The sequence below is a fragment of the Mastomys coucha genome, unplaced genomic scaffold (assembly GCF_008632895.1).
Source record: "Mastomys coucha isolate ucsf_1 unplaced genomic scaffold, UCSF_Mcou_1 pScaffold7, whole genome shotgun sequence".
Classification (NCBI taxonomy): Eukaryota; Metazoa; Chordata; class Mammalia; order Rodentia; family Muridae; genus Mastomys; species Mastomys coucha.
This window is the reverse complement of record NW_022196913.1, coordinates 34,915,472-34,940,341: the sequence shown is the minus strand read 5'-3', so window position 1 is coordinate 34,940,341 and position 24,870 is coordinate 34,915,472. Positions and strand designations below refer to the sequence as shown.

At 46.0% G+C, this 24,870-nt stretch overlaps 1 protein-coding gene across 3 annotated transcripts; it reads right to left on the bottom strand.

The window, feature by feature from the left end:
• Window positions 1-4,587: 4,587 nt before the first annotated feature.
• On the bottom strand, window positions 4,588-22,255 carry Irf4 (interferon regulatory factor 4). 3 transcript variants are annotated; one of them, XM_031359144.1, is made up of 9 exons: window positions 22,177-22,255; window positions 20,756-21,003; window positions 19,644-19,830; window positions 18,723-18,811; window positions 17,929-18,073; window positions 16,234-16,341; window positions 13,656-14,009; window positions 10,104-10,216; window positions 4,588-8,113 (listed from the first exon to the last, which is right to left on the bottom strand). In XM_031359144.1, exons 2-9 carry the CDS (start codon window positions 20,969-20,971, stop codon window positions 7,973-7,975), a joined length of 1,353 nt encoding a protein of 450 aa, XP_031215004.1. In that variant the 5' UTR covers window positions 20,972-21,003; window positions 22,177-22,255; the 3' UTR covers window positions 4,588-7,972. The 3 variants fall into 3 exon arrangements, with proteins under 3 accessions (XP_031215004.1, XP_031215005.1, XP_031215006.1); XM_031359145.1 differs by having other exon boundaries at window positions 17,929-18,070; XM_031359146.1 differs by lacking the exon at window positions 16,234-16,341.
• Window positions 22,256-24,870: the final 2,615 nt, after the last annotated feature.

Here is a 24,870-nt window from a genome sequence, read left to right as displayed (position 1 = left end):
TTGCTGAAAATGTTTATCAGATCTAAGAATATTGTGGCAATGTCTCTATTATTTGCTCCTGAAGTATTGTCCCTTCATTGATGTTAAAGTGACTTTATTGATCTCTCCTGGCTATTTTTGGTTTGAAGGTTTGAACTCTACTTTATCAGGTATGATGGCAGTTCTAATAGTTTGGTTTTAGCTTCCATCTGCATAGTAAATTGATTTCCATCCTCTGATTCTTAGTTTGTGAAGTCTTAGTTAGGGTTTCTATTGCTGGGATAAAACATGACAGACAAAGCAACTGGGGGAAGACAGGATTGATTTCAGCTTACAGCTTGTAGTCCATTTTCCAGGTAAGTCAGGGCAGGGACCTGAAGGCAGGAACTGAAGCAGAGGTTATGGAGGAATGCTGCTTATTGCCTTGCTCGCTCCATGGCTTGATCAGCCTGATTTCTTATAGGACCTTAACTCCCTCCCCACTTCAATCACTCATTAAGAAAATGCGATACAGACTTGCCTTCAGGCCAGGATCATGGAGACATTTTCTTAACTGAGGTTTCCTCTACCTAACAACTCTAGGTTGTATCCTGTTGATGTCACAGTGAATGACTTTGCCAGTGATGTGGGTTTTTTAGAATGGCCATTGCTCCCTGGCCCTTACTGGCTGTAGCACTTGGCAGAGCAGGCCCTGCACCTCACCAGGGCAGCACAAAAGAGCTAACCCTGGTGGCAGAGGTGCAAGTGAGCCAGCCCTGAGGGTGTGAGCATGGGAGAGCTGGCCCCAAGGCCATGAGAACAGGAGAGCTGGCTCTGCTCCTCACTAGCTGTAACACTCAGGAAAATGGACCCTGTACCTTGCCTGAGCACAGGAGTAGAGTTGGTCCTGCTGGTGTTGCTGTGGGTGAGCCTGTTTCAAGAGCAGAGCTGGAAAGCTTGCTCTGGCCCTAGCTACCTGTGGCATTGGGTGAGCTAATCAGGGCCCTACTGGAAAGCTTGCCCTTGCCCTGGTGGTGTGGGTAGGCTGAACAACTCAGCTACCACCCAGGCCCAGATCCAGGGCTTTTAGTTATCCCACCCCAACATCTACCCCATCTATGAACTGCTGGAGTGTGTGAAGGGGGAGGATTCTACAGGCCCAAAGCTTCAGGAACTCCACGACATAGGACAACAAGAGGAGATTCTCTCTGAGAGGAGTCTTAGTGAGGATCTAGTATTGACAGTTTAGCAGAAGCAAGAGGCCTTGAACCAGACCAACGACCCATTGCAATGAACACTTGCATGTAAAGAAGTGTGGACAAAAGGGTGTACTGTGGGACACATTGTGATACACTGCAGCTTCCAACACACGATTTTACGAGGGGCAGGGTAGGTGGCAAGGGTAGAGGGTGAATATGAAGGGATGGGAGATGAGTGGGATTGGGGTACACAATGTGAAATTCACAAGCAATCAATAAAAAATTAAAAAATAAAAAAGGAATGGCCAGTGTTATGCTATAGACAGACACTACAAACCAAAATCCATAGCTTCAGTGGCTGATAAGCACTACTGGGAGGTGACACAACCTTAAGTACAATCTTTGATAGGTGGGGCCTAGGGTGAGAAAAGTTAGAGAATTGAAGGCGTTCCCTTGAAGGAGCTTCTAGGCCCTCAATCCTGCCCCACCATCCTGTGTGCGTGTGTAGGGGGTAGAGGGTTGTAGTGTGTGTGTGTGTGTGTGTGTATGTGAGTGTGTATGAGCGTGTGAGTGTGTGTGTGTATGTATGAGGGGTTCTCGTGTGTGAGTGAGTGTGTGTGTATGTGCATGTGAGTGTGTGTGTATGTGAGTGTATGTGTATGTGTGAGTGTGTATGTGTACATGTGTGTGAGTGTGTGTGTGAGAGGGGTCCTTATATGTATGTGTGAGTGAGTGTGAGTGTGTGTGGATGGGTATGTGTGGGTATGAGGGGTTCTTGTGTGTGTGCAAGGTATTCTAGTGTGTTTGTAAAGTGTGTGAGTGTGTATGTGTGAGGGGTCCTCATGTGTGTGTGTGAGTGTGTGTGTGTGAGTGTGTGTGAGTGTGGGTGGCTGGGTATGTGTGGGTGTGGGTATGAGGGGTTCTTGTGTGTGTGTGTGAGAGAGGGGGGGTTTCTAATATGTGTGTGAGTATGTGTGAGTGTGTGAGTGAGTGTGTGGGTGGGTATGTGTGGGTATGGGTTTGAGAGGTTCTTGTGTATGTGTGTATGTGTGTGTGTGTGAGGGGTTCTAGTGTGTGTGTGTGTGAGTATATGAATGTGTGTGAGTGTGTGAGTGAGTTTGTGTGTAGTGTGTGTGTATGTGAGGGGTTCTATTGTGTGTGTGTGAGGGTGTGTATAAGTGTGTATGTGAGTGTGTGTGAGTGTCTGTGTATGTGAGTGTTTGTATGTGTGTGTGAGTGTGTGTATGTGTGAGAGGGGTTCTCATGTGTGTGTGTGTGAGAGAGAGTATGTGTGTGTGAGAGGGGTCCTCGTGTATATGTGTGTGTGTGTGTATGTGTGTGTGAGGGGTTCTCATGTGTATGTGTGTGTGTGTGTGTGTGTGTGTGTGTGTGTGTGTGTGAGAGAGAGAGAGAGAGAGAGAGAGAGAGAGAGAGAAAGAGAAAGAGAAAGAGAAAGAGAAAGAGAGTGTGAGTGAGTGTGTGTGTGTGTATGAGTGTAGATTCTGGCACACATTCAGCTCTTCTCAGACCCATCTCCGCATCTCCATCATTCTCAGGTATTGATCCACACAGTTAACCATGGAGTTGTCCTCTCATCTTGTAGCTGTGGTCCTTTCTAACCCATGGTTCTCACAATTCCTTCCAGCATACTTTTCTCAGATCACTGTTCCCCAGTGTTCTGGCCGTTTTGATCCCTAGTCCCAATGGAGAGGCGGCAAAGCAAGAGAAAGTATGAAATTGTTTCTCAGTGGCACAGAAATGACACTGAAAGGTGAAGTGCTTTATAAAGAAAGGATGCTCTATCCTCATGAGAGAGAGCTGGTCAGGCAGTCAGGTGGGCAGAAGTCTTCCAGGGAAGAACAGGGTACCTGTGTAGACATCCTGAAGATAGCCCTCTGGCCCCTGGCTGAGGCTGTAGAGGAACATCCTGGTAGGCCTTGGGTGGTCCCTTCCCAGAAATAAGGCATGTAGAGAGCATGCCATGTTTTTTTCTGGGATGGATGAGTGTTGCCCATATGCAAAGCACCACTGTATTTATCTCAGTACTACCAGCTAATTACAGAAAACCAAATCCAACAGCCAAAGTTGTAACTGGAAAGAAAAGTCTAAGACTAGGGATCCTGAGGGAATAGAAATATCACCTTAAGAACTCAAGTCAGCAAAAACCCTTCAAACAAGCTCAGGTTCAAGTAGTAGAAGTTTCTGGTGAGATCCTGGCTGTGCATGCTGACCTGAGCCCATCTATGCTTATGGGACACGCGGAGCTTCCAAAGTAGGAGTAGTAGAATTGGTTATTATTATTTAGTATATTCAATATTGCCCTGATGTTCTGGGCATCCTAGATCCTCGCTAAATGCTTGTCTCAGAGCTCTGAATCTCTGAGCTTTTCACAGGCCAAACTCCTGTCCTGGCCTGACAGTCATCCTATGACACTGGAAGATGCAGAAGTTCACAACCATGTCAGGAAGTGTGATGCAGCTGAGAACAGCATTCTCTGGCTTAGCTTCTCAGAGAGGAATTTCAGCCAAGGTTCTCCTGGGGGATACCCAAGATTCCACCTACACCCTGTGCCTCTCCCTGACTCTTCCTATCAGGATGCAGTCTCACTATATGTTACCCCCATGACAACAACCTCAGAGGAAACTGAAGTATAAAACAAAGCATTAAAACAATTTTAAAAATTATTTTCCCTAATTGGAGAGATGGCTCAACTTGGTTAAGAGTGCTTGTTGCTCTTCCAGAGCACTGGGGTTCCCACTTCGCACATATGTGGCTAACAACCACCTGTAACTACAGTCACAGGGGATCAGACCCCCTTCCTGGCCCTACAAGTACTGCACATGCATGTACCTACACGTAGGTAAACTCGCAATGATAAATGAAATCTTTTTCTAAAAAGGAAAAACGAACAAACAAACAAACAAACAGAAAACCAGGTCTACCAGGCCCTTCAGAACATAGGTCTAAGGAGGAGGAGACGGAGCAGGAGCACAGTGTTGTGAAGAGTTGCTTCTCTCAGACACAGCTGAGGAGATTCAGGCTAGTAATGGCGTAGTTGTAGAACTAGCTTGCTTTTTCTCCCTTTCTTACCTTTCTCCCCCTCCCCTCCTCTTCTATCCTCCTTTTCTCCTCCTCCTCCTCCTCCTCCTCCTCCTTCTCCTTCTCCTCCTCCTTCTCCTTCTCCTCCTCCTCTTTCTTCTTCTCTTTTCTCTCTCTCTCTCTCTCTCTCTCTCTCTCTCTCTCTCTCTCTCTCTCTCTCTCTCTCTCTCTCTCTCTCTCTCTCTGCTGAACACTTTAGAGATCTGATTTCAGGGACTCACAGGCAACCAGGAAGGAAGTAGGCCGCTGACAGCCTCACCAAGAACCCGGCAGATAGAGGAAGTGTTTCAAGGGCTGTGAGGATGGTATTAAATATGCTCCACAGTCAATCTTTCTAGAAATTCTTTATTTATCAATTATTTAAAAAACACACAGTTTTCTTTGTGAAGCAAGTATACAGCAAAATCCACAGCCTGTCCATCCAACACTGCAGCCAGGATGGTGCCATGCTTTTCTGACATGACAGACATCCAAAGTACAAGCTTTTAGCCAGAGATCTCTGAGTCCTGGTCCCTGGCAGGTCTCTCATTGTGAAGTGGGTGTACAGGGCATGGGAGCAGAGGGGCAATGATGCCCTTCCACATGAGGTGAGTCCACATTGAAGAGTGTGAAGCTTGTAGCAGTGTCTAATAAGAACTGGCTTGCCAAACGCTGTCTTCTACTTCAATGTACTCTGGAGACACGTTCATCAAAACACTGAAAATGAGTCCATGAAAACCAGCCTTCCCTGCATTCATGTGACAGTGAGCAGCAATTACCAAGGACTGGGTGAGTTTCACTTACAGCACAGGCTTCTTCAATGAGTGAAGAAGGTACTTGCAAAAAGATGTGTGGGGTCGGGCAGACTCATGGCAGCACTGCAATGTATACAGCACCCACATGATTTAAGGAGATAAATAACAAAAACAGAAACCTTAACAATTTCACAATTTTCACCAATATCAACAACAACAACAACAACAAATATTCACCAGTGGGATGGGCAAGACTGTCTGGAGAGGAATGAGGGGGCATTTAAACCTTGTTAGGATTTTTATCAAAATATCAGCAATGGCAAAGTACATTTTAAAAGCTATATTGAAAGCTCTTCTGGGTAGGACATGACATCCTGACTCCCTTCTTCTGCTGCTGGGGCTCACACCCAGCCTGTCTACAGGGCAAGGACACCTCACATATGCTTTAATCAGTCTCCACACTCAGCCTGCTGGCATTCCTGTGTCTGGCAACCAGCTACTCAGTCACCACACCCAGGCCTCTGCGGGCTGGGCATTCTCATGATAGAGCAGGCCCCTCTGTGCTCCAATCCCAGAGTGCAACTGGATCTCTACTGGTGGGTTCTACCAACTTCTCTGTCCAGGAAACAACAGAAGGGCTTTGGGGCTTTTAGTTTTAAATTAGACCCTAATGCCTGTTCAAAGACCAGAAACAAGCCAACAGCATGCACCTGTGAGACTTGCATGTTTCCTCCCTAGGATGCAGTGTTCCTCAGCCTACCTCTTCAAGAGCATCTTCCAGTGAGAGCAAACTAAATTCCACTGTGCACATCCCACTTTGTTTCAGCAAGGAATGAGGGAGGTATTTCTGTGTCAGAAGTGTTTGCCTATCATTCCATCCCTCAAGATGGAAGCCATCAGCATGCATGGCTGTAAAGTGAGATAGGAATTGGGGGCCCAAACCATACAGCATTTTCCAGAAAATCCAGCTTCCCTGTTAAAACAACATAACATTAAGGGGAAAAAAGAATTCACATGGCAATTGAGATGAAGCATTTACTTATGGGACAAAGAGTTATGGTCATACAGGACCAGGCAAAGGACCTTGGTTAATACACTCCAGATGGACAGCTATGGCTTGGGGCCTTGGGAAAAGAGTGCTTCCCAATTTTGCCTTCATCTTCCCTTGGGATAATATACCCCAGAATGTTTTGCATCTATAAGATGTATAAGTGACTTCAGTTCATGAGACTCGGTGGGCTGTTGGGATGCATTCATGATGGGTAGCTAAGAAGATGTCTAAACTGCACCCAGGCACATAGCAGTGGAATTCCATATGACACTCAAAAGATGAGGTAAGTCTGTAGTTTGGTACATAAGAGTGTCATTCTCTCTCTCTCTCTCTCTCTCTCTCTCTCTCTCTCTCCCTCCCTCTCTCTCAAAAAGGCAACTTCATATATATGTATTGAAAACTAAAGCATGTTTAAAGAACAGACTAAACTCTTGGAGCTAATTCTAGCAAGGAAGATTCAAACATAAAATTTTGAATTTTCAGTTTTTCCCTTCTCTATGAAAAAGGCTTCCAGTATCTATAATGTGTATTATTTATCAAAGGCTCTTTTTAAAAAGTAAAAATAAATGACACCCCAATGATCCATTGCCTACTGAATGTATGCTGCTAAAAGACTTAAGAAGAAATATTAAGAGTGGCATGTTAAAAAAAAAAAAAGAAAAGAAAAGAAGTAAGTGCTGTATATGTGAGAGCAGCTGACTCTTTCCAAGCCTGGAAGAATCAGAAATGATGTTGTGGTAAGAGACAAATCCGGGAGCATGACAAAGCCACCTAAACAAGACAGTAACAATAAGGGATCAGACGATTTATGAAGGCAAGTGAGACTCTTTTGGATTCTGTGAAAGAATGTATTGTTGGAAAACCCTGGTAATTTTGAGACTCTGTCAAACTATTATTGGCACAAGGAAGCATCTAATGTACAAAATAAGCAGAAACAGCCCCCGAGTCTGCAGCTGTACACTGAACCACTGCTGTCCGGGACAGTTCCCAACCTGCTCAAAGGCTCCGCCCTTCCAGTGTTGCCATGGAGACTACTGATGGCCAACAAAACAAATAGAAGGGGAAGAAGGGGAAATGGCACAGAATTTTAAAAATCTATCTCTAGTATATTTGGGCTCTCTCTCTCTCTCTCTCCCTCTCTCTCTCTCTCTCTCTCTCTCTCTCTCTCTCTCTCCCTTTCTTTACAAAAAAGCAACAATTCTAAAGAATGAGAAACAAAACAAAAAGGGGAGACAGCAAAAAATACTTTGTAGTCATTGTTAGATTGGAGGAGATGCAAACATATTTCATTTTATATGTCCCTGATGGTTTTTTGGCTCAAGTATGTGGCAACAAGAGTCCACCAGCTGGCTTTTAAGGAAGGGCAAGAAGAGGGAGCAAAGAGGATGTAGAGTCCTCTAGGAGAGACTCTGCAGGATCAGGATAGCCTAGACTGGAGCTAAGAACCAAGTCCTTTCACTCAATGGACATGATCTGGGCGACCTACAGCTCTTCTATCCAGGAATGCATTTCTTTGTGGGTAGACAGAGTAGTCTCCAGTTTAGACTTTACTTCCCTGAGAAATGGACCAATAATATGTATGTCTCCTCTTGTCAGGGATTCATGCTGGCACGGGTTTTCAGTCTTCAAGCAAAAGTCCATCTACACCAGGCTAAAGCCAGCATTTAAGTACATGTAAACATGACACTGATTAAGTTTCACAGTTATAAGCCAGGGCACAGTCACCCAAGTACTGGCACTTGTCAAGACCTGGATGGCAGGCACTCTTCTAGGCCAAGCTCCTCTGTTGAGCAGATACAGCTGTTTCTCCTCACAAATCCCTGTTGTCTTCAAGTGGGAACCCACTTCTTAGCTCTTCCAAAGAGAAAGGGCAGCTACTGGCTGCCCTGTTGGAGTATTTACAACAAAACAAAATTCCTGCTGCTGGCTTCTCACTCTTGGATGGAAGAATGACGGAGGGAGCGGTGGTAATCTGGAGTGTTAATGTGTTCAGGTAACTCGTAGCCCCTTAGGAAATGTCCACTGTTTTGTTGAGCAAAATAATACAGTTGTCTGGCTAGCAGAGGTTCCACCTTTAATAAGACATTAAAAAAAAAACAGACATCACTAGAATATTCTTTTTAACACCATACAATTTGGGCATCATGAAATGACCCTAGGACTCTAAGTAAACCCACAAGCTGCATAGGATCACATAGTGAAGCAGTTCACGTTTGGAGCCATTTGAAAAACCAGTTTTGTTTGCCCTTACAATACCTGGAATAGAAAACCCTGGAAATAGAATTCTTGGTTCTATAATTGAAGATAAATATGACATTTTGAAACCAATTGCCTTTTGGTTTGATATTTAGCAAATTAACTGGACATTACTGGGTGAGATGATCAAATTAAAAGGCTAAGTAAAATGCTGGGTACATTAGGCCCATGAGTCTGTCAGAGGGGCTTGCCCTGAAGGACCAGATGACTGTGCAATAGACACAACTCAGAACCACAAGTAGAAGTCAAAGCTGAAGAGCCGCAAGACAGCAGCTTGCTGGCTCTGATGGACCTAGTTTATTTATGAGCATCAGTTACAGCCCCCGTCAAAGCCACCCTTCACCAAGTCAGGTTGAGTGCTCTGAAACAACGAGTCATATATCAATCAAGCCTTTTTGTTATTTGGTATATAATGACTGATCTGATTCCTCTGTAAGCACCCATATGAATTAAGTCTGTAATAAGAAAACCAGGAGAGTTCATGGGTGGCCATGCATGTTTTCCATCTGTGGACCACATGACAGCATCTTGAGGCCCTTTGCCTATAGGACCATTGTTGCCCCCTTTTTGCAGAGCTCCACTACACCCAACATCCTTAAAAACAGCTCTATGCTGGAATTTACTCACTACCTTAAAAAATACTGCTTATCAATGCTAGATTCATCTGCACAGCTATAATTTCATTTGATATCAACCACCGGTTAGAACTGAGAAAATACTCAAGGCCAGGATTAAAAAAGATTTATATGTGTGCGAGTACACTGTCACTGTCATCAGACACACCAGAAGGGGGCATTGAATCCAGTTATAGATGGTTGTGAGCCACCATGTGATTGCTGGGTTTTAAACTTGGGAACTCTGGAAGAGCATCCGGTGCTCTTGACTACTGAGCCATCTCTCCAGCCCATTTTGTTGCTTCTTGAATTTTACTTTTGCAACCAAGAAGGGAGACTAGATGTTCAACATTAGTGCCCAACCCCATCCCAGGCTGGGTCCAGAATCCAGGGCTTTACCACTGCCTAGCAAGTGCCTTCCATTGAAATGTATGCCCAGTCTTCAATTTCCACTAAGAAATATTATCAGAGCTAATAGCCCATTTGCACTGACATATTGTGGATATTCTGGGACATAAAATTTACTCTGCACTGCACTGCATACTTTTCAAGATATGTAATTAAGTAAAATTTTCTAATTAAAAATATCAGGTATTCAGAACTACTTTTTAAATTATTAAGTGAATGCTAAACATTATCTAAATAAACCCTAGCTGTGAGGATGGACTGACCTACCTGGATTCCTGGGCAGACTCAGCCTCCTCCACAACCCTTGTCTAACTATTAAATAATTCCCTAAGGTCCAGCAACAAAAAGAGGGCCTGGGAACCATCTGAAGTTATGAGGAACTATGAAGCATAATACACAATAGGCAGCTTCTACTCTACTCGAATAGACAGAATTTTAAAAACCACACAAGAAGCAGAGACGTCAGAGTGCAGTACTTGGTCACAACTATTGAAAATTCCTACAAAAGGGAAGATGATAGTCTATCTGAAACCAAGAATACAGAACAAGCAGAGCTTTGGGTTCAAGGCATCCACCCTGCTGATTCTGTGGTGACAGAATTTGGCTGGAAGTAGGCTGTGGGTCCCTGAGCTGTGTTGCTCACTGGAGCCTGCTTCCTCCTACACTATTTTAAGGTCTACATTTATTTTCCCAGGTGAGTTGACATTTACTCGTCATCTGTCACTTCTCTAAAAGGGACAGCTCCACAGGGTGTGATTTAAGGGTGATGTAACCAGGTACTCACATGAGCTGTGATGAGCTTCCTCTGTCTCTGAGGGTCTGGAAACTCCTCACCAAAGCACAGAGTCACCTGGAATCTCGGTGCTGGCCGGCCGTGGTGAGCAAACACTTGCAGCTCTGAAAACCCACAAGAAAAAAAAAAACTGTTCAGACACCTGGTAAAGTGGGTGAATGGAAAGCAAGAGCCACGTGGGAGTCTGCTTTGGGAGAACCTGGGCTCTGTTCCCCTAAGTTCAGCCTTTAGAGCAGACCCCAGACACAAAATCACGTGGTCAAGTTCACATATGATTTCCTGACTTGGCACTGGTTTTACTTCATTATTCTTAAGGAACATGACCCGACCTTAAGAACTTGAATCTGCAGCACTAGACTCACAGAAATGCACAAGGCCAAAGAAAAGAGGACAGAGAAGAAAAAAAAAAAGTAGCCATGTTGAGTCCAACAGCACAGGCAAAGGAGACATTTTAATGTAAAGAATCAACATGTTTTGAAGGCCCAGGGTTATTTTTAAACCTCACCAGCTAACCATGGAGACCACATGGTGTTTGGGCACCAAAGGCATCTGTCTCTCTCACCAGCTGTTGGCAGCTGGGTCCCACTTGGTACTAGGTCTAAAACTACAAACTGGAGAACCAAAGTAGGCTTCAATCTCACTTTGGGGACAGAGTGATACAGCGAAAAGAGGACCAACGAAGTCCCCCGGAGAAGGCTGACATGCTGAGGCTAGTCCTGCCTGAGAGACATGAAATAGACAAGAAGATTGCTGAAAAGGAACATGCCCATGGCTGGGGGCATCACCACTGGGGGCAGAGCACATGTCTTGCATGTACAAGGTCCTGGCTTCCTCCCCATCACAACCAGAAAGCCACATCCAATCACTAGCATTAACCTTTATTCCTCCTCCTGGCACTAGGTTCCCAGGTCTTGTCTGCATGAAAGAACTGACATTAAAAAGCTGCCTCCACAGAGCAGCCATGCAGATATGCCCTGATAAGATATGAATTCTCAACTGTGCCCTATGGGGACTGTCCCTAGTGGGGTGCAAATCCTGAATGGGTCGACATCAAAGATTTCCATTGCTCTCTGCAACTGACAAGCTTCTAGAAGCTCACAGAGCTGACTTCCTGCATTTCTTTCTCTTTCTTCTTCCAGGATTTCAATCAAAGCCAATGGGTTTAGTCACAATGTGGAAAGTGCATAGCACTGTGGCCGGGAAGACACCTACGTGTGGCTAGGTCATTGTAGCAAGGGATACAACTCTCTCAGAAAGTCCGCCTCAGCCTGCTCTCCCCAGAACATTGTGTGGGGATCCCTCCGTACAGAGGCTGTTGGGCCTCTCTGCAGCAATGTCATCTTCCCTGAGCCTCTGTGGGGCCTGGGGACTGTGGACAGCAAAAACAACAGGCCTCACTCCAGAGGGAACAAAGGGAAACAGCTCTTACTCATTAATAACTAATAAGTCCTAGGAAGCAAATTTCTAGCCCGGTGTGTTCGCTCTGTCTTGGCACTTTGCCTCCTACCTGGATCCCCTTTGGCACACCAAGACTTAGTGTACGTCAAAGCCCTGCCACTGGCAATTGTCACCATTCTGAGCCACCTTAGTCAAGCAGGGAGTTAGCGGTAGCCTTCTGGAGGACCCACAAGGACATCCAGACCCCAGGGCAGATATAGTATGTGTAGCTATCCATCTCCAGAAGTTATTTTTCTTTCCCTTGGGTCACAAACACTAGAACTCGTCCCAAGAGAGGCAAAGGTTTAATCTGGCCAAGGCTTATATCGTGCCCAGCAACAAGGGTCTTCAGCAGGCCTTGGATCCTGAGATGACTTGGAGCCTGAGATGGTTCTCTTTTCTGTGTCCCACCTCTCAGGGGAGGATATTTATCAAGGAACATGTTTGTTTTTGGAGACAAAAGAGGATTTGGATGAGCTTAAACAAATATTGGCCCACGGGAGCTCAAAAGGCTGAGGAAACGCCACCCCTTCTGCGTACATACCCAAGGCAAAGCAAACTGGTTTTGGAGAGACAGCTACACTCCCCCATTTAGCAGCAGCAGTCTGAGCTGCTTAGACAAGGCATCATCCCAAGTGCCCAGCAGTGATACACAGCTAAAGAGAAAGTGGCACGACATAGACAACACAATGGAATAGTCCTAGCCTTTACAAAGAAGGAAGGCCTGTTATTTGTAACAACACAAATGAGCCTGGAGAACATCCTGCCAAGTGAAATTAGCCATGCAGATAAAGACAAAGACTGTATGATGCTCCACTGCGAACTCTAAAATAGTTGAACTCATAAAAGAAGGGCCAAATGATGGCCACTGCAAGTGGGAAGTGGCTAGGGAGCTGGGGGTCAAAGAATATAAACTATCACTAAGACAAGAGAAGTTTTTTGAGCACAAGCTCAACGATGCTATATCCTCATGACTAATATGATGAATGGACCATGTACTCAAAAAATTATTGAGAGTAGATTTCAAGCAATGTTTTTCCAAAATAAAAAAAAAAGGTAAATATGCAAGGTGATACACATGCTAATTAGTGGAATGTAGCCAGAACACAATGTGCACGCGTTTTAAATTATCTCAGTGTGCACGGCTGAGAGGGAGCAAAGCAAGTTCAGGTTTAAGAAGAGGAAAGCACATGGAACACCAGAGGTGTGGGCTGCTTGGAAAGGGCATCGGGAAGAAAGCAAACTCAGGATGTGACGGGGGACAATCAGCAGTCAGCAGAGCAGCCTACTGCTAGATTTCTAGGGAAGACCCCTGGTGGTACCCAACAGAGGCAGGGCTAATGACTTCCAATAAGCCAGCCCTGGGCAAACGTAACTACACAAAGTCAAAATCCAAACCATATGGAGTACAGGTTCTGGAAAACATGATTAGAAGCCTTCATATGCCAGAGAAAAGACCAAACCTTCTCAGAATTTCCCCCACACTGAATCTGCTCCTTACATTCTCAGCTTTGGTCCTGCCTGCAGTGTGACAATTTTATAAGGGTGACACATCTCATAACCAAAAATGTTAAGAATGTGTTTCTAACCTTCTTGATTTTTCTAGAAACCCCTAAAGAGCTGAAGTGTCAGCAGATAAACTTGCTGAGAGCATAGAGCCAATACAGTGGAACCTTCCTGGGGGAGGGGCACATGCTGCTGAAACCCACATTTTAATTCATCAGCCAAATGTGCTGGTGCACAGATACAATCCCGAGGCAGGGGGATCCCTAGTTCTAGGCCAGTCTGAGCTACATAGATTCTGACAAAACAAACAAATAAAACAAAAACCTAGAGTGAAAAGAACAATGATAAATTAAGATATCAATCTGCACCATTGTCTATCCTGGCCAGCAAATATGGATCCTCTTTCTGGCCATCTGCTAATAAGAGGAGTACACAGCAGATAAAGGTCAGGCATGAGTCAGGCAGAAACCCTATTTCCCGGTGAGCTCACTGATCTCAGGAGGAAGACCTCTGCCTGGGGTAGGCAAACACTGCCATCTGAGACCTTCACAGCCAACACCCACTGTCACCTCCATTCCAACGGTCTGTGAGGTGTGTTACCTGATAGAAACTGCTGTGTGTCAAAGAGCTTGCAAGTCTGGTCTCTTTCTAGTTTGTTGGGTCGATCACTGCACAACGCCAGAGGCCCATCCCAGTAGATCCTGCTCTGGCAGAGTCTTTTGGCATAAAGCCCATCTGGAGCCATCCAGAGGACCAGTCCCCTCTCCAGGTGGCTCAGCAACTTCTCAATGTTCTTCCTCTGGCCATTGTCATCTGGGTAGGGGAACAGGACCTGGTCCAGGTTGCTAACATCATAGGTATGTCCATGGGAGATCCGGCAGCCTTCGGGGCTGGACGTGGTCAGCTCCTTCACGAGGACATCCCGGTAATACAGGCAGATATGCAGCCGGCAGTCTGTGAACAAAACTCTGGGGTCAGTGCTGATAGACTTGAGACAGGCGCCACCATGCTCAGAGCCCCAAAGACTCAGTGACTAGACTGATATGAGCTACAGAAGGTGGAACACTTGTGTGTCAAGATGCTCCACAAACAAGCAAAAGATCCTAGGGCCAAGGAAGACTTGGAGATGTTAGTTGCCCTTATTCCCTGTAGATTCTTAGACCTCAGCACATTCAATACTAAGAGAAGCTTGTGGAAAGAAACTGACTTCTCTAAATACAGTCATTTTCGAACGTCACTGTGCCCACTCACTCATCTTGGGGAGGGGGTGTATACTTCTTGAATTTTCAGCCAAATTTTATTATAAAGCACCCCTGTTACAAGGGCTTCTTGGATGAAGGTGTTAATACTGGTGGCGTTTTTGTCTACAATATGAAATAATACTACCAGACTGGAATTCATCTTCCAGCAACTCAATTTTGATTTTGGAGCTGAACTCTAAGATAGATTTCTATTAGTAAAAGAAATTCAGAGACATCTTAAAAGAAAAGCAAATAGTGTCTTCAGCTCTGGAACTTCCCTAAAGTGCTACCATGATGTCATTAAGTAAAACCAAAACAACAACAACAACAACAGCAACGGCAACAACAAGACTCACACAGATATGTTAGAGACAGGTACTAAAAAAACAATTTGTGGGCTCTGGAAAAATGATACTTTTATTTTCTTATTTTTAAGTCAGCTTTCTTGGAGTAGGGGAAGGAACTGATGAGAAATGCTCTAAAAACCAGTGGTTAATGTAAAACCCCCTGAAGTCCCTCTAAGCTTCACGTTCAACTCTGAAAAGAACCCCCAAACTAGGTTTTTTTTCTACAGTTTTAAGACAGGGATTTATTGACAAATGATTTTGTTGATTTCAGAAACCACTTTAAAATGCCACCCACAGGCTGAAAGGGCAAGCTGGATATGCAAAGGGCTCCCCAGGCAGAGTCAGATACCAGTGGTGGTGGTGGTTGGAGACCAAACAATGCCTGGAAAGAATAGCTTTCTGAAAAGTGCACTCAGGGTTGATAATTAATTATGCAAACCAGAAGAAGAAACCCACAAAAGCCTCGTATTCTTCAATGGCAAGTTCTGACAGCCCACATCATGGTGTCTTCTATATCTGCAGCTATGAACAGCAAGTCAAGTGGTACACCCAAAGAGAGGGGGCGTTGGCCATCTGAGGTGACTGGTAGGGCAGGTTTCATTTCATTTAATGTCACCAGAATCACGAGATTGCAGAGATATAAATAGCTATTTATTTCCTACTCTTAGGGCACCCACACGAGTCTTAGGTGTTCCAGAAGAGGATCTGGAGCTTTCTAGTGTCTGTGACAAATCCTGATGCTCAGAAGTGTCCCTCGGCTGTTCTTGAGTGACTCTCAAACTCTTCCTGAACATCAGAACTGGAAGGAACTGGATTTTAAAATTTCTTCCTCCCTCAAGAACAAGGGGGGGGGCGGTGTCTAAAATTGTCAAAATGTAGTTGATGTTTTCAGTCACAGACTTTTAAGGTAGCCAAGGGCATGATGAGAATTCTAATAATTCCATTTGAAAACATCCAAAACAAAAAACAAAACAAATCATCTAAAGACTAAATGGACATAGGATGTCTGCTTCGACTAAGTGTGGGCTTTTTAAACACTGGTTAATATCTCCAGGTATAGGCTTCCTTAGTAACAGAACTTTAAAATCAGATCAAATCCACGAACGCTCAGCAATTCTATCAAAGTTGTGAGGGAGTCAGAGCTATATGGTCCTTTAGGAGCATATGAGCTTCTCAGAGACCGGAGTCCAGAACCAGTGTTCCCTGGAAGCAGTTCAGGGCCGCTTGTTTGTGGCCAACCCTAAACCCTAAGAGGACAAACAACATTGAAAAATGAAAAGCCTTTGTGCCTATAAAGCCTTTCTGCACTTGGAGAATGGAGCCTGGTTACAAGCTCCTGGAAAGCTGGGCAGGTAATGATGTACAAGCTTAAAGACATCATCCACAGAGTGTTTGGCTAGCTGGTACTGCTGTGGTACTAGCTGGTACTATTTCTAATAGTGTGCTTTATTCAGTGTGATGTCCACATAGCCTGGACCATGCCTACTCCAGACCCTGGGGCCTGCAAGGTGAGAGTCTGAATTCTTACCCAACCTAAGCAGAGGAGAGATGCCACCTCCCTCAGAGCTCTATGGGAAGTACCACACTCACCTGAGAGCGCCAAGGCTTCAGCAGACCTTATGCTTGGCTCAATGGGGATTCCAGGAGCCTGGGACTCAGGTGGGGCACAAGCATAAAAGGTTCCTGTCACCTGGCAACCTGCATTTGCAAATAAAAATCAAATGATGTCTAAGTAGAGAGTCCGAGTACAGGGAGGCTCTTGCGTTGGGAGAGGCCATGGACAGTCATCTTCCAACCCAAGCCTGACAGCCTCTAAATATGTGCTTACAACAGAATGTGTGATTAAGGGGCAAAGGCCAAAGGCCACATCCAGTAAGAAAATTTCAGGGTGATGAAGGAAGGAGCCACAGCACAGCTCTGAATGGAAACCTGGGGCTCTCTCCAAACTCATCTACAGGGAAACTGAGGCCCAGAAGGAGAGGGATTTGCACCAGCCTACACAGCAAGTTACCAGCAGGGTCAGAGTTCAAACTTCTATAAGGCTGGTTAAAACAAAACAAAACAAAACAAAACAAAACAAAAAAAAAATGAATCAATTATTCAACCTCCATTTATTCTGCTCTCTGTTTGTTAGTTAGGGGGAGGAGTTGAACCGTCTTCCCTGGCAGCAGAGAAGTTATGTCACACTAAAGCAAGATTAGTGTAGGCATGCACAGAATGAGGGGGTGTTGGGGAGATTGTGACAAGAAAAGTATTCCCAGAATAATATAAAAGGACTACTCTCATGGTGACCCATGTCAAGACTTATATTTAAATAATGAACCTGAAAGTCCTAAAAGCTTGTTTTATATCCGGTCTGGTGGGACAGGCATGTAATCCCAACTACTCAAGAGTTGAAGGCAGGAGAGTCAAAGAGCAATGTATCCTGGATAATTTAGCAACTCTACCTTAAAATCCACAGTCAAAAAAAGGACTGGGGGTGTAGCTCGGTGCACTCACCTAAATAAACACTGAAGGACCCAAGTCTCACTGAACATAGTTTGTGATATTTTCTGTGTCTGGCTAATTGGCATTTCTTCTGTATGAGCTCATCTAACATCTGGGGGACCCCTGTGGGTCTTTCAGAGCTGGACACTCATTTGTAGAGACACTATGAATTACTTTCCCTCTGATCCTTCCTTAGTACCGAGAACAGCTACAAATAACCCGTTACTATTCAAGGAACATGAACTAGCAATGATTTCCTTAAGTCCCTGCCGAGGCAGTCTGGGCACAGCTGTCTACTTTCCAGGAGGGTAGAAAGATCTAGACTAGGGAGATAATACAGCTCTCCATTGGTACAACTCAGAAGGGAGACTGACAAAATCTATCCCTGTGTCCTAATGGGACAAAGAATGTTATGGAAAGTAAAAACATAGTTATCAAGTAATTAGAACAAAATATAGATGAGTTTTATAATTGACATTACTGCCATTGAGAGCTTGTGGTCACCCATGTTTTTCTCTATGTAATAAAAAGTGGGGCACTTTCCGGCTACTTGGAATGATCTCTGGGGTCTTCTGGTTAAGTCCCCACACAGACTAAGGCCTATCATGGATCTGAGGACTTCAACATTTCACAGGACAAGGCAACACATACCCCTACCCCACCCCCAGCAGCAGCAGCAGCAGCAGCAGCTTCATGTGATGTATCTCTGGTATCTCAGGGGAAGGGAAAGCCCTGGGGTGCTGCCCACACCCCAACCCCAGGTCGCTCTTCTGTCTGCTGTCCTGGCACAGTCCTTACCATTTTCACAAGATGGGCCTTGCCAGTGGTGGCCACGTGGGCCAAACGTCACAGGACATTGATATGGGATTTCTGGGTGTGACTGGTCAGGGGCATAATCCCTCCAGCTCCTGTCATGGGGTGGCATCATGTAGTTATGAACCTGCTGACAGAGCAAAGGGATTACTAAGAGGAAGACCTTTCGTATCACCCAAACTCCCCAGGGAACCCCTTTTTTTTTGTTCAGCAGCCAAGTCATTTTACCCCAAAAGTGGCCTGGACTGTCTATCACACTAGGTAGAAAACAGCCATAGAGCATCTGAAAACACAATGGGGACATTGTGTAAAGCCGTGATTTTTGTAAGGTTTCATCATATGGCTGCGCATGGCACCAAGAATACTGCAGTGAAATCTGCTCTTTTTAAGCCACCAAAGTGAACAAAACAGTACTGTAATTCACATCAGGGAAGCCTAGAGAAGTCATCTGCCCTGTGGTTTCACATGATAAAGTACTACTTCTAAAACCTTTGACTTCCACAAAAGGTCTGATTCCCAGAAGATCTGACTGTCAGTGGAAGCCTATCTCCACAGGTGGGACACACCAAACTCCCCCAACTTAACCATGGCGTCAGGGACAGTGACACCACACTGGAACTGAAACATCCTTCTCTGACCAGGCTTTTGTTCAGCATGTATACTTGCCATAGCAAATAAGAAGTCAGTCCTACCGTTTTCATTTGTAAGGAAATGAGAGCCTCTCTGTGTGGAGCCAGCCAAAAGGACATAACCCACAAGACCAAGAGTCTACCACATACCTGGGTTGGCAGAGAGCCATAAGGTGCTGTCATGGAGTAGGGGTGGCCCATGGCCATCTGTGTGTCTTCCAGAGTGAGCTGCTTTGCTCCTGTGTGTTTGGGGAAAAGGGAGAAAAAACACAGAGTAAAACAAGGAACTGACTTAAATCTTACAGAAGTACCTAAGCACTGAATTCTTAGAATACATAGCCATATTAACCAATCAGGTGTTTTAGGGTTTTTTTTGTTTTGTTTTGTTTTGTTTTGTTTTTGTTTTTCAAGCAATTCCCTCAGAGAGATATTTGTCTATGCCATGAAACTGATTAAACATGCTCTGACTTGTGAGTAGCAGTCAGGGAAGGAAACACCATGTAGGGACCCTGTGATCCACCAAGTGGTTTCTGGTAAGTGAGATGGCACCTAGCTAAGGCATCCTGTATGATTGGAGCCAAATGCAGATTCCCAGGCTCTGCTCTAGAAAGACTAGTTGGAATCTCAGAGAGAGGGTACTCAAGATCTGAATGTTCATAACTAGCAGGCCATGCTAAACTAGAAGCTCTAGCAGTTTTATTACAAGAAATGTGAATATGTATGGGGTGTGTGATGTGCTTTCTCCTCTTTGTGCTTATTTACTAGAGGATATTAGGTAAGTAAACAGTCAATGGATTTTCCAGTTTTTGTTTGGAAATTTGATCCATATCCTAACGGAACTAGCTGAAAATAATGCTTTCAAGTGCATACCCACACACTCATGGGGCTTGAAGTCTGCAAGGTCATCTTACACTAACACCTCAGGGTTGTCACTTATACCAGAGAGAGCATGGGCAAAGGGGCTGCTGGGCTTAACCTACAGCAGAGGTAGGACGTGACCTTCTCTAGGCAGAACGCCTCTGAGTGTCATAATGCATCTATCCTGTGACCTGGGCTGGGAAAAGCCCCTACCTTTTTTGGCTCCCTCTGGAACAATCCTGTACACTTTGTATGGGTCAGAGATATCCAGCTGGCTCCTCTCTACCAGTTCCTCAAAGTCATTGCTCTTGTTCAGAGCACATCGTAATCTTGTCTTCCAAGTAGGAGGATCTGGCTTGTCGATCCCTTCTCGGAACTTGCCTTTAAATAGTGCCCAAGCCTAAGAAGGAAGAGAAGGAAAAGTCAAGCCCACATCTTCAAAGGAATTCTATGGAATGCATTTCAAAAAGAAAGGTTGGTGTTTCAAAGTTGCTGTTGCCAAAATGTGGAACATGATGTTAGTGGGGCCCTCTAAGGAAAAACCTTCTCACCTAGGACCTTATGGTGAGATAAGGAGACCCCTTAGTACAGGCTGAATCAAGTGTGAGCAAGACTGGGGACAGAGCTGTGGAGGTGGCAGGCCCCAGAGAGGACATCTACAAAATCACAGAGGTACTTTGAACAAATTCCCGCAGGAAGTCCCCTTCCTCTGCCCTGCAGGCAGGTGGAGGCTGGGGGCTTCACAGTTCAGTGAGCCAGCTCTCTGGGGACAATCAGTCCTAAGGGACTCACACGGGATGGAAGGGGGATACCAGCGAAAGAGTTGGAATAGTCAAAACTACTCAAAGAAACAAAAACAGAGATCACAGCTCCCAGAACTAGAACCAGGCAGCAGAGGAGCCCAATCAAAGCAACAAAACCCAGAGAGAGAAACTCAGAAAAGTAGCAAAACAGAGAGAGACAGGGAAGCAGAGGGTGGTCCTAGCAGTCTGTGGTGGCAGTGGCAGGAAACGAACGAACGAACGGGCTATGCAACCGTAACCTCCGGCCCCCAGAGATGCTCCTGGAGCTGGAAGTTCTTTCCTCCACACAAACTTAGTATTGGGACCTGGTTTCCGATGTATGTAATTCCCCGGAGAGCTTGCAACCTCTTTCCCTTCTCCCGGGGTCTTCTGCTAAGCAGGACCCAATGCTTCATGCTCTGGCCTCCTCCTTGCGGGAACCCACTCGACCTCCTAGTCCCTTGTCCTGGAGCCACAGCACACCCGGAGCTGTCAGACTCCCCCTACCCCATTCCTGCCCAGGGATCCCCGAATGCCACTAACCTTGAAGAGGGCGGCGTCCTCCTCACGATTGTAGTCCTGCTTGCCCGCGTGTTTCCACGGGATGCGGAAGACGCTCTTCTCCTCGTTCTCCCACACCAGCCCGGGGTACTTGCCGCTGTCGATCTGGTCGATCAACCACTGTCGGAGTTTCCCGTTGCCGCAGCTCACTGCGCTCATGCCGAACTCTGAGCCCCGGCTGCTAGTCTCCAAGTTCATGTCGCGTGCCGACCTCCTCCCTGGTTCGTGCGCTACGGGGAGACAAACATTCCCTGCAGCCACCGTCGCTTCGTTCTTGGGGGAGCCCCGTCCTAAATTCTTGCAGTGCCCACGAGGCCCCGGAGTCTCTGAGGCTGCCAGATGCTCGCGTGCAGTACCACTGTCTCCGGGGTCCCGCAAGGGTAGGTATTTTGACGAAGGTGTGGGGAGCATCTCTTGGCGCGCACCATCCTCTCACCCCATCTCACTCACTGTCTACAATCTTAACGAACTCCTTTGAAAGCTCCTAGATCCACAACGTATCTGCAGACCCCAGGTCTTGGGCCACGCTGGGGCTCCCACTTTGCTTACTTGCCCCTTTGTGCAGGATCCAAGTAGCTTTCATCCCACTTTTCCCTCACTCTGTTTCTACGCTCTCCCCTTCCTGGGATCAAGTTGCCCTGACGGCCCCAGCAGAGAAGGACCTGGCACGTGGATCTTGTCCAGGTCCTGTGTCCCTGCCATGCAGGTGTGCAGTACCTAGCTCTCTCCCTTGACTTTCTTCTATGACACCCTTACTTTGTCCCCGGAATAACGCCAGGCCTGCCCAACTTGTTCCTGGAAGCAACAAGTGGAAGTCTGGATATGGGGCGAGCAGCGTAGCCAAGAAACAGGAGATTCCAACCTGCAGAGGGTCGGCGCGAACCCTGGCGGGAGTGAAGGCAAGGCTGGGAATAAAGGGTGCTGCGGACAGCAGCACCAGCTCCCTTGCTCGAGAAGAAGGGAGTTGGGGGAAGGGGCTCTGAGCGTCCCAAGTTTGGAGCTCTCAGCTCTCCTTGGCTGTCCGGCCTAGGAATCACGCGCTGGAGCCCTAGATGAGTTTGGGTCCTTTAGGAACTAGGGCTGAGAAAGGAGCTTTCGACTGGAGCAGAGAGACTCAGAGGCTGTCGTCCCTCTGAGGACCAGCTGCGGCCAGTGCGATCCTTTGATGACACCACAGTCCTGTTAGCTCGTCCCGCCCAGCCCGTGAGGGGATGATCTGGAACTCCCGCCCAAGCAGCTTCTTAGAGAACCCGCAGTGCACCCGTCCTGGGGCAGCATAAATATGCAGAGCCTGGGTCCGCTATCTCTGCACACTCCCTCAGGGGCTCGGGCTCAGAGATGGAAGCCAGGCTTCCTCTGCCACCAGCCTCACACTCCTCCTTCTGCCCGACTCCAGGCCTTACCTCACCCGCACTCTGAGCTGAGGGCAGCAAAGGGTCCCAAGTTCAAGTGGTGAAACTAGGAAAGCGAGGTGAGAAAGAGGAACTTTATAGAGCCGGAGGCGGAGTGCTGGGCGGGCGGGCGCAGCGGCCCCGCCTGAGAGGGCGTGGCTCGCCTATACCCAGGACCGCCCTCTACGCCTGCCTTGTGCTTGGGTGTCCCGCAGGAACAGGAGCTTCGGACTAGAGCCCACCAGGTCAAGGGCTGTCCCCCTGCAGACAAGCTCTGGTGTTCTTCAGTCCCTCTTGTGGAGGGTACTGGGGACTCTGACGTACTCAGAAATCCTCAGCGGGATAGGACCAGTCGGTATGGCCCGTTCCTGTGAAGGTGGAGGCATGCAAAGGGGATAACTGGAACCTGCACTGAACTGAACTGATAACTAGTAACTGCTCAAGTCCCTTGGCGTGGCCAGGTTGGGAAGTGATGGAGGGTCTGGAGTCCAGGGGATTTGGTTCTCACAGCATCTGACAGAAGAGAATTGATAGACTTAGAGAGGTGGGGAGCATCCTTGGGCAAAGCGGAATCATGTCTCTCTGAGGGGTTAGAGAATATCACGCTCACTAAAAAGAAAAATAGAAAGGCAAGTTTATGAACCGTGGCCCAAATACTGTGTTTGAAATGCTTAAACACGTTGTGTGAATGAAACCAACGAATTGCGATGACTCAGGCAACGCACAGCCTCCAGTTTCAATTATGGCAACATAAAAGAGATGGGGGATCCCTGAGTACTCAGGTAGCTAGCTTGCTTCCGGATGTCAATTCACCTTAAAAATGATAATTTTAACCTCAGCCTCGTGGGAGGCAGTTGCCGGTGGGGTACTAGTGCCCCAAATAGAAATAACAAGTAGACTGACTGAAGGCTTTACTTCATTTTCTTGTTTTCTTTGACCTTCATATTTAACTCCATATGCTTTCTCCACTGACTTTCTCCACCTCAGCTTGGATGCCTGGAGCTTGTATATTCACTTGGTGTCTTCAGGTAAGCAGACTACCGTTTTCTGTATGACTTTAGATTACCACCACTGCAGGCCAACCTGGAGTGTTTGTAAAGCTTTTTCACTTCTTTCATTTCATTTCTCAGTTTTTCTTTTAATCTGCCATCCTGGGTTCTGGACTTCAGGAGAAACATCTGATTTCAGCCACAGGAAAACTGGTGCAGAGATGCTCACCGACATGGTTTTTTCCTCACAGCAACAGGCTTTCTCAGAAATTAACAGGATGCCATGTCGTTGTTATTTCACCCCAATAAGTTTTCCATCGTCAGAGCCCTGGCAGTAAACAACAGAGTTTCGTTCAAAGAAAATTTTGGTCACACCCATTTTTCCCCTCTTCTTCCTTTGGGGCTTCATTCATTCAAAAATATTCTCTGAACACCTTCTATCTGTCGGGAACTATCCTAGTTGCCAGGGACACGTCTCAGACCAAAGCAGAGATTATAGCTTCAGATAGCACAGCACTGCTGCGGAGGACTTATTTTTCTTCAAAGTGTGCACAGACAGGAGACTGCTAAGGACAGAAACAGCAGACCCGAGGTTTGGTTTTTTTTTTTTTTTTCTCACTTAGAGACATGTGTCCTCTGCCTTGACTTAGACGGTTTCAATATTTCCCTCAGCCATCCACATCCTCTGTTTTCAGAAGTTTAAACAACAGCCATTACAAGAACCCTTTTGAGACTTCACATGGCTATCTTGTTTTAAAGATATGATTACTAATCTTCAACGCCATCTTCTGGTTCACTCGGTTGTTTTGTGGATCCCCTAGAAGTGATATTTTAACGATAAGGTGAATGCAAGCAATAAACTACCCAAATCATTCAGACTTCCTATTGGATAAGCATCTATTAGTTTCACACAGCAGTGATGGGTTTCATTAAGACATTGCCTTCACCTCCTCTTCACCTCCTCCACTCGCCCCTCCAGCCCACTCCCCAGCCCCAGTCTGCCTTTTACTTTCTCACCCCTGCCCCCAACATGGGAAAAGCATGTGAGACACGTGTAAGAGACTGGCTTATCTCACACAACACATTGTGTTCCAGTTCCAACCATTCTTTGCAAACAGCATGCCCTGGTTTCTCTTTTTTGTTTGAATGAGATTTCCTGAGGAATCACTGATGCTCTCCATGTTCACATTGTCACTGGTGGAGAGGAAGGAGTGGCCACTTGGCCACTTCTAGCTGATCACTAAGAACGTCTTAAGTCACAGAGTTGAAAGAATGGGAACAATTTTGCGAGTAGGAGGTTTCCCATCCTCTTTCCCACTGACACTTAAGAAAAACGATACATTTCACAATGAGAAGATGGTGGACTGTTGCTCAAAAATGTCACAGGAAATTAGTGAACTGAGCATCTGTCCCAAAGGCAGAGACCCATACTCCACATGGAGATTATTTAGGTTATTGGGCTAAAGAGCCACTGGGCAAGGATCTAAGTCTGAATGGGGCAAACTTTTCATTCATACTTCCCATAAAAAGATTGTGAGGAAAAGTTATACCACAATTCAGTATTTTGAGAATAGAATTGACCTTTTAAAAATTACACATTCACAAGTAAGAAAAAGTGGTTTATAGAGCCAGTCAGTGTTAGACACTCAAAAAGACATTATTTAGCCTAGGGTGTACCTTGGCAATAGAATGCTTGTCTTGTTCGTGGAAGGCACTA